Below are 15,041 nucleotides of genomic sequence, written 5' to 3'. Positions count from 1 at the left end.
GTGGAACCGTAACCCAGCCATAACATATCGGCAAGCGTTCGAGGCTCACTCGCTCCATGGTTCTAGTGGTAGAACAAGTCTTCTCGGATAAGAACTATAAACCGTAGGTCCAGTGTACACGCATTGCTTGTGTGCACTTTAAAGAACTTCTAAGATATTATTTGCTCGCTTATTGATATACTAATAATGAAATGTAAATTGTTTTAATTCTTATGCTAGGCAATGTATAATAATTATTTAAATATATGTTTCATATTCTGATATGCTATGTAATGCGCTTATTGAAAAGGCGCTATATAAATGTATTATTATTATCTAGTCCACAGCGCCTTAAGCACTTTAGTTGATATGTGCGCTTTACAAATCTTATATATTATCATTATTATTATTATAGGACTCACAAATATTCTAATTTTTTTGTATAACATCAAAATAAAACATGACATTTCCAGAAGATAATTGTATGAGCAAAAACATGAAGAAAAGTGGATACGAAAGAGATGAAGAACCTACTTGTTTAATTATGCAGGCCATGTTAGGATTTCAAAACATTCAACAGGTATCATTTTAAAATAATTTCATGTCTACAATTTCATATATTATAAACATGAAGGCCACCTTTAATTCTGAAGAGCTGTAGGATATTTAAATATACGGTATATACCTTCTTAGACATGATGAAAGATAATTGTTTGAGCAAGGACATACTAAAAGTGGTGACAAAATCTGTTGAATGCGATTGTCTATGACAATACTATTTTTAAAATTCAGGTGGACAAATGATGAATTCATATCTAGAACTCTTGGCTTCCATAATAAGTTTTAAAAATGAAATTGAAAGAAATTAAATTTAAAAGAACAAAAACTTGCGTGCTGTGTGAAAAAAAAAGAAAAAACATTTTTAAACACTCAAAATGTCCTGAACCATGCTTTAATTTGATTAGAAAGTGCTTTTGACCATTTTAAAACTTGAATGAATGATTGCAAATTCCTACATAAACGTACATTTATTTGATATTGTGAATGTTGATTGATTACGCTGAAAAGTTTAAGATGGCTAAGGTTTATTATGATAAAGATATTTTAATAAAGCTTTTGTACAATAGCAATAGGTTATCTTTTAAGATCACCTAATTAGAATTTGAATGTGGTATTATATAATATGTGGTTTTCAAAAGTAATCTTGACATTTTGAGATGACGGCAATTATGTGAGGTTTGGGCATGCACAGAATAAAAGTAGTCTGGGCTTAGTGTGAATTGCAATAACCCAGCAACTCAAGAAATATTCTACACATTTAACTCATGAACATTGATTGTTTGTACTCAGTGGTACTTACCAGGTCATAAAATGATAGCACATGATAGAACAGTAGTGAATTTTCATTTTCTTGTTGTAGGCCTACACAACAAATCTTATCTACAAATGAAACCAGTTGTTGTATAGTGTCAACTGCAAGTTCAGGATCTAGCAATTCCTCAAACATCAAATCACTTTTAGAAAGAAATAAATTATGAAAATAAACTACAGTAGTAGTAGCAGCAGTATTAATTACCAGTGAAAACACAAAACCGTTTTAAATTATTACATATCAACTTAATGCTAACATAAAAATGATTGTGTAAAACAAATTGAGTCACATGTTGACAGATGTTATATAGCTTATTGATCCCAATAAAAAGCAAATCAGTAAAAGCATGTTTTAAAGCATACCAATTTGTTTTATCCGCAGCATCTCCATCATCACCTGTTTTCTCTTTTCTATGAACTCTGTGCTTTGGTAATTCTACTTCCAAATAATGCCTCAGTAGCTCTGTCAAGCTGTAAATTAGCTGACATTTGAAATAAACAGATGAACAAAAGAATAGCTTGCGTAGGGGCTCAAGAACAAGGTCGTTCAACTCTACAAAAGTCAAATGAATGAGAAAAAATTACGTACAATTTTTTAAAACAAGCACGAATGTGCGATACTCGGGGTACAGCAAAAGAAGCTGTAATGACGTCATAAGACCGGATGTAACGTCACATACACATCAATAACCTCGCTACCAAATACGGCTATACGGTACCATCTTCGAGACGTGCACATGGCTGCATCCGGTTTGAAATTAAAAAATCCGGCTCTAGCTTTGAGGACATGTCCCTGTAGTATATTCATACCAAATCCAAGCTCAATACTACAACGAATAAGGGAGGAGTAGTACTTTATAAATCGCACTTTTTGCTCAATAGTGTCCGGATGGAAGAAGAAGAGGAAAAGATGAGAGAGTCCTAGACTCTGGTACCCAGAGTAATAAAACGAGATATACTCTATATCATATTACGTATACAGTATATTTCACCATTAAGTTTAAGAAAAATAGGTTTCGCCAGGTGGGCTCGAACCGGGGACCTTCTGCGTGTTATGCAGACTTGATAACCACTACACTACGAAACCTCTTACACCAAAAATGTGGGTTACACAAAGTTTTTTAATCCATTTAAATTACAAATAAATATGGTAATAAGCACAAAGCAAAATAAACAGGTGAGTGATAATTACCGATTACACAAAATGAGTATTTCAAGAAATAATAAAAAATAAGATATATTGTATATCATATTGCGTATACAGTACTTTTCACCATAAAGTGAAAAAAAAAAGTTTTGCCCGGGCTTGAACCGGGGAGCTTCTGCGTGTTAAGCAGACTTGATAACCACTACAAAATATGGTAATAAGCACAAAGCAAAATAAACAGGTGAGTGATAATTACCGATTACACAAAATGAGTATTTCAAGAAATAATAAAAAATAAGATATATTGTATATCATATTGCGTATACAGTACTTTTCACCATAAAGTGAAAAAAAAAAGTTTTGCCCGGGCTTGAACCGGGGAGCTTCTGCGTGTTAAGCAGACTTGATAACCACTACACCACGAAACCTCTTACACCAAAAGTGTGGGTTACACAAAGTTTTTTAATCCATTTAAATTACAAATAAATATGGTAATAAGCACAAAGCAAAATAAACATGTGTAAAAGTGATAATTACCGATTACACAAAATAAGTATTTAAACAAATAATAAAAATAAGATACACTGCAGTGTATTATACTGTATATCATATTGCGTATACATTACTTTTCACCATAAAGTTTAAAAAAAAAAAATGTTTCGCCCGGGCTCGAACCGGGGACCTTCTGCGTGTTAAGCAGACGTGATATCCACTACGCCAAGAAGCCGCATATAACAACATAACGCTGTGGTGTGTGTCACACATTGTGGCGTCTTAATTAAACAAATTAATTAACAAAAAAAGCAAATTTAAAAATCCGGCTCTATAGCTTTGAGGACATGTCCCTGTAGTGCATTCATGCCAAATCCCAGCCCAATACTACAACGAATAAGGGAGGAGTATTACTTTATAAATCGCACTTTTTACTCAATAGTGTCCAGATGGAGGAGGAGACGAAAATGAGTAAGTCCTAGACTCGGGTACCCCGAGTAAAAAGAATGTATCATGCAAAATGTTGAATTATTGTATTTCATGTATGTTGCCTTATATAAATAATTAGAATAAGACAATGTTACTTACTTTGAAAAGGATGTATTCTAAATCTAGTAATAAGTTGTAAAATATATGGTCGATAGTCCAAACCATTCCATACATACAGATACTTGACTAAAAAGCTCTCAGATACTGGAATATCCTCCTGTCAATCAAACAGTTAAAATAAAATTAGGTAAGAAATAAGTATTTGTTTTAAAATTGAAAAACAAATCTAGCTATTATTTTTTAAGGGACAAAGAGTAAAAAATTGCATTGCATTGACTAATACACCTCTTACACCGCTAAATCAGTTTTTATACCTGAGTAACCCGGGAATGGCACAGGTTACTTGTATTTACACTGCCAAAAGTCAACTGGTGTTAATATTCTTGATTAATAAAGATATCGCCCTTTCAAACATGAAGAGACACCCTATTAACTGTTTGCTCATTATACATCCTAAAATTTTCTTTTAATGGCAATTAAAATAGACTAGGTCTACTCGTGAAAAATAATATAAATAAATAAAGTAATAAAAGTAACCATAAATTTTATTCATATAATCAGTGAACAAAACAAAATCAGTATTTTTGTCACTGTATTTAAATTAAATACTATAGTATAGTATGAGGATAGCAACCATTATATGCTGGACTGTAACAAGTACATGGGTACATCCTGGATTGACTTGACGCTGAATACATTCAGCGACAGAGTAATTTTTTATGTTGTTTACACCGGTTTGATTTCTTTATTAACTGAGTCAACACAGATACATACAATAACAAGAAATATTTCTTACAAAAAACGCTGCTCACTTGTTGACGTAACAGTTTTAAAGATATATTGTCCCCCTGAAAAATATTTTTTATTTTAAATTTGTTTTTTAATGTGTCATTTTATTGTCACATAATAGTTATTTTCACATTAACCAAACAATAATTTACCTGAAAAAAATGTAATTTAAAGCAAAAAATACTTAAATTGTCTGTCAGACAATGGTTTTTGGGTTATAATTAAACATTTCTTTTCTGTTTTTATACATGAATAAATATTATTTTTTGTTACAGAAGTGAATAACTTTTGTAGTTGAAGTAAAATACAACAAGAATTCACACTTTGATATGTCATAATTGTGCAATTTAAATTGAAAAATAAAAAATACTGAATCTGTAAAAGATGATGTGCTTATTAAATAAAAATGATGTCTAAATAATATTACTTTACTTTACTTTTAGACTCAATTTCTGTCACTTTAGTTTATTTTATTGCTAAGGTCAAGTCTGGGAGTCACTTCATCAAGCCTAGATGCTTCAAGTGTCAACAAATTGTATCCTATTACAACCAAAAACTTTACTATTACTGTATATGGACTGTTTTGATAATAATTCAATGATTATCTGACAGCAAATTACAGTATTATATATATATCAATCTAGATTGACAGTCAAATGGGACTCATTGTAAATACCAGAAATAATGTTTTGATTATTTGACAGTGAATTATTATAATACTGGCCTATGTTGACAGCAAGAACAAAGTCATTATTTATTGAACAAGATTTTACAGATTACTGTCTACATGCATCTATAATACTGTATTATCAACAATTTTTTTCATAGAATCTCTTCTCCCAGACGTGCATTGGGGTTTGTAATTTTAGTATGACCCGTCCTAGTTTACAAAGTACCAAAAACGTCGGCCTCTATAACTATAACTGCTGCTTGCTTTAGCTTCTGAATGAGTAGTCCTCTTGGGACGTACCTGGCTAAAGCAGCAGCGTGAAAACATGTAAACAATTAAAAATCAGTACAACAGACTCGAGTTAAGGATATCCCAAAAAGTAGAATACTTATTTCCATTGGGGTCCAGAAACAGAGAAACAAATTGCACAGATTCCTTATACTAAAAAGAGAATAGATTAAAATTTAAAATCCAAAATGTAAAATACGAATATTTAAAAGATTTAAAATTTGTATAAAATGCTTTTTAAAAAAATAAAAAAATACAATGATTTTAGAGTCTGTTTAAAAGAGGTTATGTTCGACGATTTTGTGATATAAAGAGCAAGATTGTTCCATGCTTTAATAGCGTTAAAATAAAACGTTTTGCTAGCACATCCTTTAATGATTGGGATACGAAAGTTACACATAGTGCTACTTTTGGCCACCCTCTCATGAAAATCCCTGAGAAGTGTAAAATGCTCATTTAGGTAAGACGGAGCAGTGTCGTTAAAAATCTTAAAAACATAGCATAAACTTAAAAAATTAACCCTATTTACCACATTTAAAAGTCTTAATTCATGAAGTTCCGACTGACCAACATGAGATCTAACATTAGATTGATTAATAAACCTAACTATTTTATTTTGAGATGTTTGAAGTTTATTTTTTAGAGGCTGTGATACATTGTAAAACCATGCTGAGGCAGCGTAGTCGAAGAGCGGTTGGAGTAAAGTGGAACATAGCAGTTTTCTACTTAAACTTATCTAGATTTTTATTTTGCCTGTACAAAAATTTAAGGTGGCTATTTATTTTGTTAATTATAGAATTGGCTATTATTAAACACAATTTATTAAAACTCAAACAAACATTACAAAAAGTATTAAGATCACTTGTTGATTACAGATCTTATTTCACAAACTTGTTTTCAATTTCTAAATGTCCAAAATCACATATATAGGTTGATGCGTAAAAGATTGTGCAATATTCTAAACTTCTTGCATCAAATTGAAAAGGACCACTTAAGCCTGTTTCCCAGAAGGCAAATTTATTGCCGGGAATTGAAAGCGCCAGCTTATACGTATGTATATTTACATTACATATCTGTTTGTGGTTCTGCACCAACTTATCTATGTGATTTAATTGTATGTCACAACAGCTTTCACTTCACATCCGTCAGTGGTAATCTGAATGCAATTCAAGTCACTTAAAAAAATCTTGCATGTTTTTGTTTCAATCATTCTTTTTGGTCTTTTGGTGTTGTGACACATCAATAAACAGCACTTAATAATACTTATTATAATAACAATATAGTGTCTTCTCTATACACTACATTTTTACCTGTAAAAATTCTGTGAAATTAATAAGTAATTGTAGAAGATGTTCCGCCCTTGGATTGTTTCCTGCATCATCACAGTCAAGAAGTTCTGCAAAATCAAAGTTAGAACACAAATAAGTTTCATTTTGGTCTATCACATGGAAAAAGATCAATCCAAAGTTGTTTAAAGAAAAAAAAAAAAAAATTAGAAAGAAAATTTTGCATTTCCATAAACTAAACAGATTTCTTTATCTGCATGATAGATGTGATCTTCAATTGAATTGAAGTTACTGTATTACTATTATTAGTAGATAAAACAAAATAAAACACAGCATCCATTTGTCAGTCCGATATTTATGAATTAGACAATTCGGGCGTGTTTTTGATGAAGAAGCTAAAAAAATCGTCAAAAGTCTTTTTTGAAACAGTCATAGTTTCTAAAGTAAAGCGTGAAATTTATTTTTATTACAAATTCTAGAAGTTGATGAGTTGTAGATATCGGATGATGCATCAATATGGCCACCCGAATATAAAATATAGGATTTTTGTATCTTTCGTCATAGCTCATCACATTTAATAGAGCACATCTCCACTTATCCGTTTTCCATTTTCACCCCGATTTTGATATTCATTTTGACGTCATCATATGGCCAGTTGAATAAAAAAACTTGTATTTTCATCTTTTGCATCATAGTTCATCACATTTAAAAGAACGCGCATATCTATATTTTACGTATTCTAATTTCTTCTACATGTTAATATGTTGTTGCTGAGATAATTTCCTTTCGAAATTGCTATCTTCGTGTTTCATTTTGATGTTAAAAATTGGAATAAATGACGGGTACCGTAATTTCACCTATTCTACACTCTATGTAATATGTATACAGATTATACTGTGTATACTGTATATTCTGTAGTATATGACACAAAATAGACAGAATTCAGCATTAACAACATGTCATATTCTTCATTTCAGGTCATAATGCCATAATCTTTTTCTGTGTTCAATATTCCAACGTATGACGTACACGTGGCGTTTGTCGTGCGGACAACCCGAAATCAAATCTAGTTGGTTATCCGCATCTTTATTTTTATTGCAGCTATATCTCAAATGTTTGTAAGATGTCAAATCTTATATTTCACCTCTAAGCAGGCAATATATGTATTATTTTTACAAAACGTCACAAATTGTAGGGAAGGTGTCTTTAAAGAAGGTTGGCTATACAGAAAAGGGTGTCAATTATGGAATACCTTCATGTAATGTTTGATAAAGCCAGAAACTAAGTCTCTGGATAATTTCCTCATCTCTTGTACAGGATATGGCATGCTGTAACAATGGAGACTGCAACACTGCTCCAACTCGACTGGGTAACTGTGAAGAAAGTAATAGGAACATTTAAAATGTAAGCAACAACTTGTTATCATTTATTATAAGTTCCTTTTGCACTCCATAGTAACTAGAACATTCTCCTGCGACATCATCTATATTAATGCTACTAAATTGTTTGCGTAATTTTACGTATCTCCTCCGAAACCATTTTGCAAACTGATGTTTATACAGGGGCCGCACACGATGAATTAGGTATTAGTATATTTTAATCTTGTCTTATTGTATTTTTATAATGCACAACCAATTATTACATGTGTGTTGAAATATTGTCTTGATAAAAGATACATTTTTCAAAATCAAATTTACCTCAAGTCTGTCCAGATTGATAAGTAGTTGATGAAATGTTTTGATCTGGCTAACTGGCACTTTACTTGATTCAGAAGTGATAAAGTTGTACAGACCGGATTCCTCAACAAAGTTGCTCGATGATGGACGTGGAATAAGCTCCTGTCTTCTGCGTTTAGATTTCTACAATATTTTTAAAGAAAGAATGCAATCTATATATTAATGCTACTGAATTTTTCGCATAATTTTATGTATCTCCTCCGAAACCACTGAACAGTACATGCTCACATTTTGCACACTGATGTTTATTGAGGGACCGCATATGATAGGCTATGTCACTTTCCTGAATTTTGAGGATAAACAGTTAAAAAAGGCAAAAATAACAGTAATTCAGTGACCATGTTACGTCACTGTATAAACTACGCAACCTCCTATGTTGTGTACCGCCATGGCCGGATCTACAAATACCATGCCGGGCAGCGAAAAAACAGTGTTTAGTCTCGGCAGCTGGTCAACTGTATCGAATGATCGTGCCATTGAAGTTTTAATTAATTACATCTATCCTTTGAACAGAATGATTTTCGTAAATCACAGTTTGGCTCAGTGAGTAAAACGCTGTGGCCATTGGTATCAATGCTGTATGTATGTTCGAGTTCAAATCCGCGATATGTGTAAATAAAAAATATCATCGCTTAAAGCTAAAATTCAAAACTAGACCACAATGAAATTACAAAACTAGGAAAAAAGAAACCAAAGAAAATCAAAGATCCCTCCACGTATGTCATAAACCACCCTTGTTACATAATAATAAAGACACAAGTTTCTCTAGATTTCATTTATAAATAAAATTTTACGGATATAAAAAAAAAAATTCTTTCGTTTCCCAAGGTGAGACTCGATCTTGGTACCTGTCACAGACCACCGAGCCATATATACACCTGAATAGAAATAGAAGTTGAAGAAAGATTCCTTCGTGTATTTACTATGCAGTAACCACTTTGGTGCAGATAAATTATTATTACCGCAATTAATTATAATTTTTTACTACAATGACATCTTTAAAAATAAAAAATAAAATAATGCACTGTCAAACTATATACTTTTAACTTTAGTATATGAACATTTTAAGGAAGAAAGTTAATGTCGAATTTGACAGAATGTCATAATTAATCAACTTTTTTTCTCTTAATTTCATAATAACTCATACATATGATACATACATTTTAAGAAAATGAAATGCAAAATAGGTGTTCCTTAGCATTCTGACAATCTATATTAATCTATAAAATTTAGTATATTTTCACCATTTTGTTTACTTACAACTGCGTAGCCTGCCACTTTTGACATGCTCGTATAATGCGATTTCGAGTTGAAAAGTGAATCAAATATGATGATATTATTAAAGAAAGGTTGTAAAACAGAAATTGGGCAAAAAGAGTGCGTATTAACGTTTAAAGCGCAGTGCGCATGCAAAAATCTGCGCACTCATGGCAATTTTTTAAACGCTTAAAATTGCGGCGGCCTGAAACGTACTCCAATTTCATCAAAAATAAATTTTGAAAATTTCAAGCGCACGTACACATGTGTTTTAAAATTAATAAGGTTATATGCATGATACCGTATATTTCGGTGTACAAGTCGCACCTGTGTATAAGACGGAAACTGAAATATTAGTATTAGTGAGAAACAATGCACTACCTAAGTAGCTTGCGGCGAATGACCTCTCGTGGACGGTCTTTAGGCCTAGCTGGTAAACATCGGTAAATAGCTATATACCTAGCCTGACGTTGTATAGTTGCTGCATTAATTGTGTTTCTATTTTTGCCAGACTCCATTGATACAAATTGGGAAAAACCTGGTATTTTCGTTCCATTTGTTTTGGCCTCACAATCGATTTAAAAGTGGGTGAATTACAGAAGAAAAACAAAAATATCAATCAAAGAATCAACTTATTTTTCACATTTAAAGAAAAGCTTATTAGGATTAAGTTACAGTATTTGAAAGATATTTTGAAATTTTTGTGATCATTGACATTTAACTTTTTGAGATAATTGTTACACAAAATAGTGTACAGAAAGAAGAAGAAGAATAAAGATTTCATACAATAACAATAGGTGATCATTTTATTCTAAATGATAATAATAAAACACTAACCATGTGCGAAAATCGGGCACAAAAAAACCGAGATGCGCTCTGTTGAATGTGATAATCTATGACGAAAGAGAAAAAAAACCTAATTTTTAAATTCAAGTGGCCATTTGATGACGTCACAACATTTTGTACGTGAAATCTGTACATGAATTCATATCTACAACTCAATGGCTTCCAGAATAAGTTAAAAAAAAATGGGGGTCATCGTGCATTCTGAAGAATTATTTCCATTTTAAAAATGCCTTATTTTTCACCATTTTATGCACTTTTATGCAATTAATGTGCGCATTTTGTCATTTTAACCTGCTCGTATAGCGTTATTTTAAGTCGGAACGGACTCAAATTTGGTGAATGTACTAAGGATGGTGAGTAGAATGCAATTTGTACAAAAAAATCATTTTTTTTTCGCTTTTTAAGTACCGCGCGAGCAAAAACGTGTTTTTGCGCAGTAATTTTTTGAAACATGCAAATGGTCTAATTCATGCTTTAAATTGATCAAAACTTAATTTTGAGCTTTTATAATTTTTAGCGCGATTTCACGCGCATGACCTTGAAATGCGTAAGTTTTTATTTGCTAATATTTTTACCCTTGACTTGAAGTTTACGTATAGTGAATGTTATTGATATGTGATAAAGAGTTATGGAGATATGATTGATAGTGTGATTTAACAAAATCGCGTATTAATGACGTCACGGTTGAGTGATCACGCTGAAAAGCTTATTAGGATTAAGTTACAGTATTTGAAAGATATTGTGAAATTTTTGTGATCATTGACATTTAACTTTTTGAGATAATTGTTACACAAAATAGTGTACAGAAAGAAGAAGAAGAAGAATAAAGATTTCATACAATAACAATAGGTGATCATTTTATTCTAAATGATCACCTAATAAAAACACTAACCATGTGCTCCTTGCCTGGCCAGCACTGTTGGCCATATACATTATGAGATTAGGAGAAGCTACTTAACACAATAACAACACGCTCTTTTAGATGTCATTTGACATACGAAATATTGCCTACATGATTATAAAAATATGTGATTGTTGACATAAAGATGTAATAAAATGAACCACCGTGATCAAGGGAAATAGTTAGTGTAATTAAAATGTGACACCACCATAATTAATGGACTCTTCCATAAATGTGTTTTTGTTAGTACTGTGCTGGTGATGGGAATGGGATGCTGCTAGAAATACACAAGCGCGAGTTCAGAGTGTAGAGAATGGGTAGACCTGGGTGGGTAGAATATCTCATGCAAGTACTGTAAATACTGTATTAATTATACAGAGGATGACAATTTACCTTAATTAAAAATTCAATAAACTTTTTACCACAATGTGGTGATCAACCATGATTAGACAGGCTAGAGTAACTAGCTAGGCCTACATTGCAGAGTAGTACACTATTTTTAATAGGCTAGTATAGGTAGGCCTCCTAGCTAGTTGTTGAGGCTACTGTACTGTTAACTAGCTTTTTAGGGTGCGTGAGGAAATGACCTGTGTATAAGACGCACCCAAAATTTAGAGGTCAAATTTGCGTGTCAAAAGTGCGTTTTGTACACCGACATATACGGTAATATGTATCATCTAGAAACTATTTCAGAAACAAATTTAATACTTATGGCAATGATATCAAGAAAACATGGGAAACCATTAACTCGGTCCTCGGTAAAAATTATAATACCAGATTTCCGTCTTTTATCATAAACAATAACATCGAATTCAACAATTTTTTGGCTCTAGAATTCCACAATCAATTAACCCAACTAACTGTACCTTTCAATTTCTTACTTTACAAGAAAGATGATCCACATGTGATTAACAATTACAGACCCATAGCACTTCTTTCGATATTTTCAAAAATTCTTGAAAAGTTAATTTATAGTCGTCTATCTTCCTTCTTTACAAAAAATAATATTTTGCATGATAACCAATATGGTTTTTGTTCAGCACATTCGACCGATCTTGCTGTTCTACACATGTATGATAAATTAACAACCTCTCTTGCACATGGCAATAATACTATTGGTTTGATCATAATGTACTATTATCAAAATTATACAACTATGGTGTCAGAGGCCTTCCTCTTTACCTTCTGAAATCTTACCTTTCAAATAGATACCAATTTACCTATGTTAATTCTTTTAAATCTCATATGTTGCCTATTAATTGTGGTGTACCTCAAGGGTCTATACTCGGCCCTTTACTTTTTCTTATTTATGTTAATGATCTTCCCAAAGTCTCAAATTTAATCCAATTCATTTTATTCGCAGATGACAGCAATATAAACAATTTAAAATTTCTTGGGGTTCAAATTGATTCAAAATTGAACTGGCAAACACACAATGCAATTACTAATAAAACAGTGTCTAAAAATGTTGGTGTTTTAAGTAAATTAAAATATATTCTTCCATACAATATTTTATTTTTGCTTTACAACACTCTCATTTTACCATACTTATCCTACTGTAATATTGCTTGGGCTTCAATTTCTAACAACATTTTGCAGACTAATCCTTGGAATCAACATCCAAAATTCACTGTCTCTTTAAGCTTCAAAAGAAGGCTCTAAGGATTTGCACTGGAGCACCCCCAAGATCCCATACAAGGCAATTATTCCATCAGCTAAACACTTTAAACATATTCGATATTAACAAACATATCTCACTTTTACTTAATTGATATTCAACCAAGTCTGCTTTTTTGTTCTTTTTTTTTTAGAAAGCAATTGTACGTTACCATGTACAATGTGATGTATTTTGGAATACTCAGCCTTAAAGCCCGTTTTGGCTTATTTGAGTTTCCACACAAACAAATAATTAACCAGGTTTTTTTATTTTTCTTTGTCTTGTCTTTGTCATATCTTTTACTTATTTTATGTGGAACAATAAAATGAATGAATGAATGAATTTTTCCATCTTAATTCTATAACTTACCAATTCATATGTTATCATCATTAAAATGTTTTAATCTGCCGACTGATTGACAGATTTCAACGTGCATGTCCCTCTCATGCACGTTGTCACTTTCTGAGGCGCACCTTAGATTAACATTCACACAGCACAAAGTACCATATCCAGTATTGCTTTCATTTTTTAGCTTACAGTATTTCAAAGTAAAGGAATAACAAAATCAATGGCCGTAAATAGTTCCGAATTTTATTCTTGACAATTTGTTGTGCACTTTTATTATACTTAATCATGCCATGAGAATAGGCAGATAAGACGGGTTACTGCTAGACCACAATTACAAAAGTGCAAATAGGTAACAAATCTCCCACACACAAAAAATTGCAAAATATCAAAACCATTGAAATAAAAAAAAAATGTAAATGAATAAAAATGAACACACACAAACAAAACGATTCCAAATGGTTTGATATATTGTTGAATATGAAAACAACTTAAAGATGTATTGTCCCTTGAAACACAAAAAATGAAGGTCAAAATATTATAAATTTAAATTGGCCATATCAAAGTAATTGTAAAGTTATTCACTTCAAGTCGAAAATTCGAGCCAAAAACAACAAGTTTACGTAATTAACAGATTAAATTAATTTGATTACATTTCGTCTGGAAAATCGTCTCGAGCGAAAGTAAACAAAGATTTCAAACCACGAGTATGCATTATGCATGATGCTAATTAGGATTGTTTACAGCTCGAGGTTGAGAAGGTGTTCTCACACAGATCGCAAGGAAGTTTATGATTTAATGCATACAGAGTAGCCAAACAAGCGCGTTGAATTATGAGATATGTTTTGATCGAAAACTTTGACTGGAAGTCAAAGTTATTTTTTGAACAAAAAAACGTCTGTATTTCAGTTAAATAATGTTTTTTTCGACTAATTTTTGGTGAAAGTAATAATAGTAATAACTATTATGATTCTTCAAAATGACCCACTTTTTTTCGAAATCTTTTTTTTTTTAATTTTTTGAAATTAGTCAAAGGGACAATACATCTTTAACAATTCGTGTTTCCGCAGCAATGTGTTTTCATTCGATTTATGTCCACTTTTTAAATTTTATCTACATGTATCAAATAATTAATACACCACGAAAAACACCCATTTTATACTTTCGTTATATATTAGTGTTTGCGCGCATCAGCTATAATTTTTCTTTAGCATATTTTATTTTCAACAATTTTAACTTACCTGTGCTAAGTTTGTGCATGTTGCATTCACATCTAATGCTGGCGATGCACTCTGACAGATACGATCTTTAGCATTCTTCATGTCCCCTTCCCAAACCCTAGCACCAGTTTTCTTGAAATAAAAACGTTGACTGGATGGTATCATGACAGATAGCCAACTAGGACGATATAGCTTGTACACAGACAGTAACCCAGAGATGTGTGGATGAGCACCCTTTAAGAAAAAATAGTACAAAACCAAAATCAACACTAATTCATAAACCCTCATTTGGTTAACATTTGCCAAGTACATGCAATGCAATGCCAACTAAATTCTCAATCAAGTACATTTCTGCAGGTAAGTATCCTTAAATTATGTATTCCAACCGTTTCATTTCGCAAGGAAATGAGAGTCAACTATCAAAGGCAAAATTAAATTGCACACTAGGTACAGTACTGTTAAAAAGAAAGAAAGCGCGCTAGCAAACGGACGTGTACAAATATCCTCC

The 15,041-nt window shown here is 31.9% G+C and overlaps 1 protein-coding gene across 1 annotated transcript in view; it reads right to left on the bottom strand.

Annotated features, from left to right (window-relative positions):
* Positions 1–15,041, bottom strand: part of LOC144840156 (centromere protein I-like) — a 46,081-nt gene that overhangs the window by 13,519 nt on the left and 17,521 nt on the right. The window contains exons 6-12 of the mRNA XM_078695865.1: positions 14,555–14,767; positions 8,269–8,430; positions 7,824–7,944; positions 6,596–6,681; positions 3,578–3,695; positions 1,714–1,903; positions 1,340–1,493 (exon numbers count right to left, since the gene is read on the bottom strand). Of these exons, the coding sequence (XP_078551991.1) occupies positions 1,340–1,493; positions 1,714–1,903; positions 3,578–3,695; positions 6,596–6,681; positions 7,824–7,944; positions 8,269–8,430; positions 14,555–14,767 (1,044 nt within the window). The remainder of the gene's footprint in view (positions 1–1,339; positions 1,494–1,713; positions 1,904–3,577; positions 3,696–6,595; positions 6,682–7,823; positions 7,945–8,268; positions 8,431–14,554; positions 14,768–15,041) is intronic.

The sequence above is a fragment of the Antedon bifida genome, chromosome 4 (assembly GCF_963402885.1).
Source record: "Antedon bifida chromosome 4, ecAntBifi1.1, whole genome shotgun sequence".
Lineage (NCBI taxonomy): Eukaryota > Metazoa > Echinodermata > Crinoidea > Comatulida > Antedonidae > Antedon > Antedon bifida.
The sequence above is the reverse complement of the archived record's forward strand: the minus strand, read 5'-3'. Positions and strand labels throughout refer to the sequence as shown.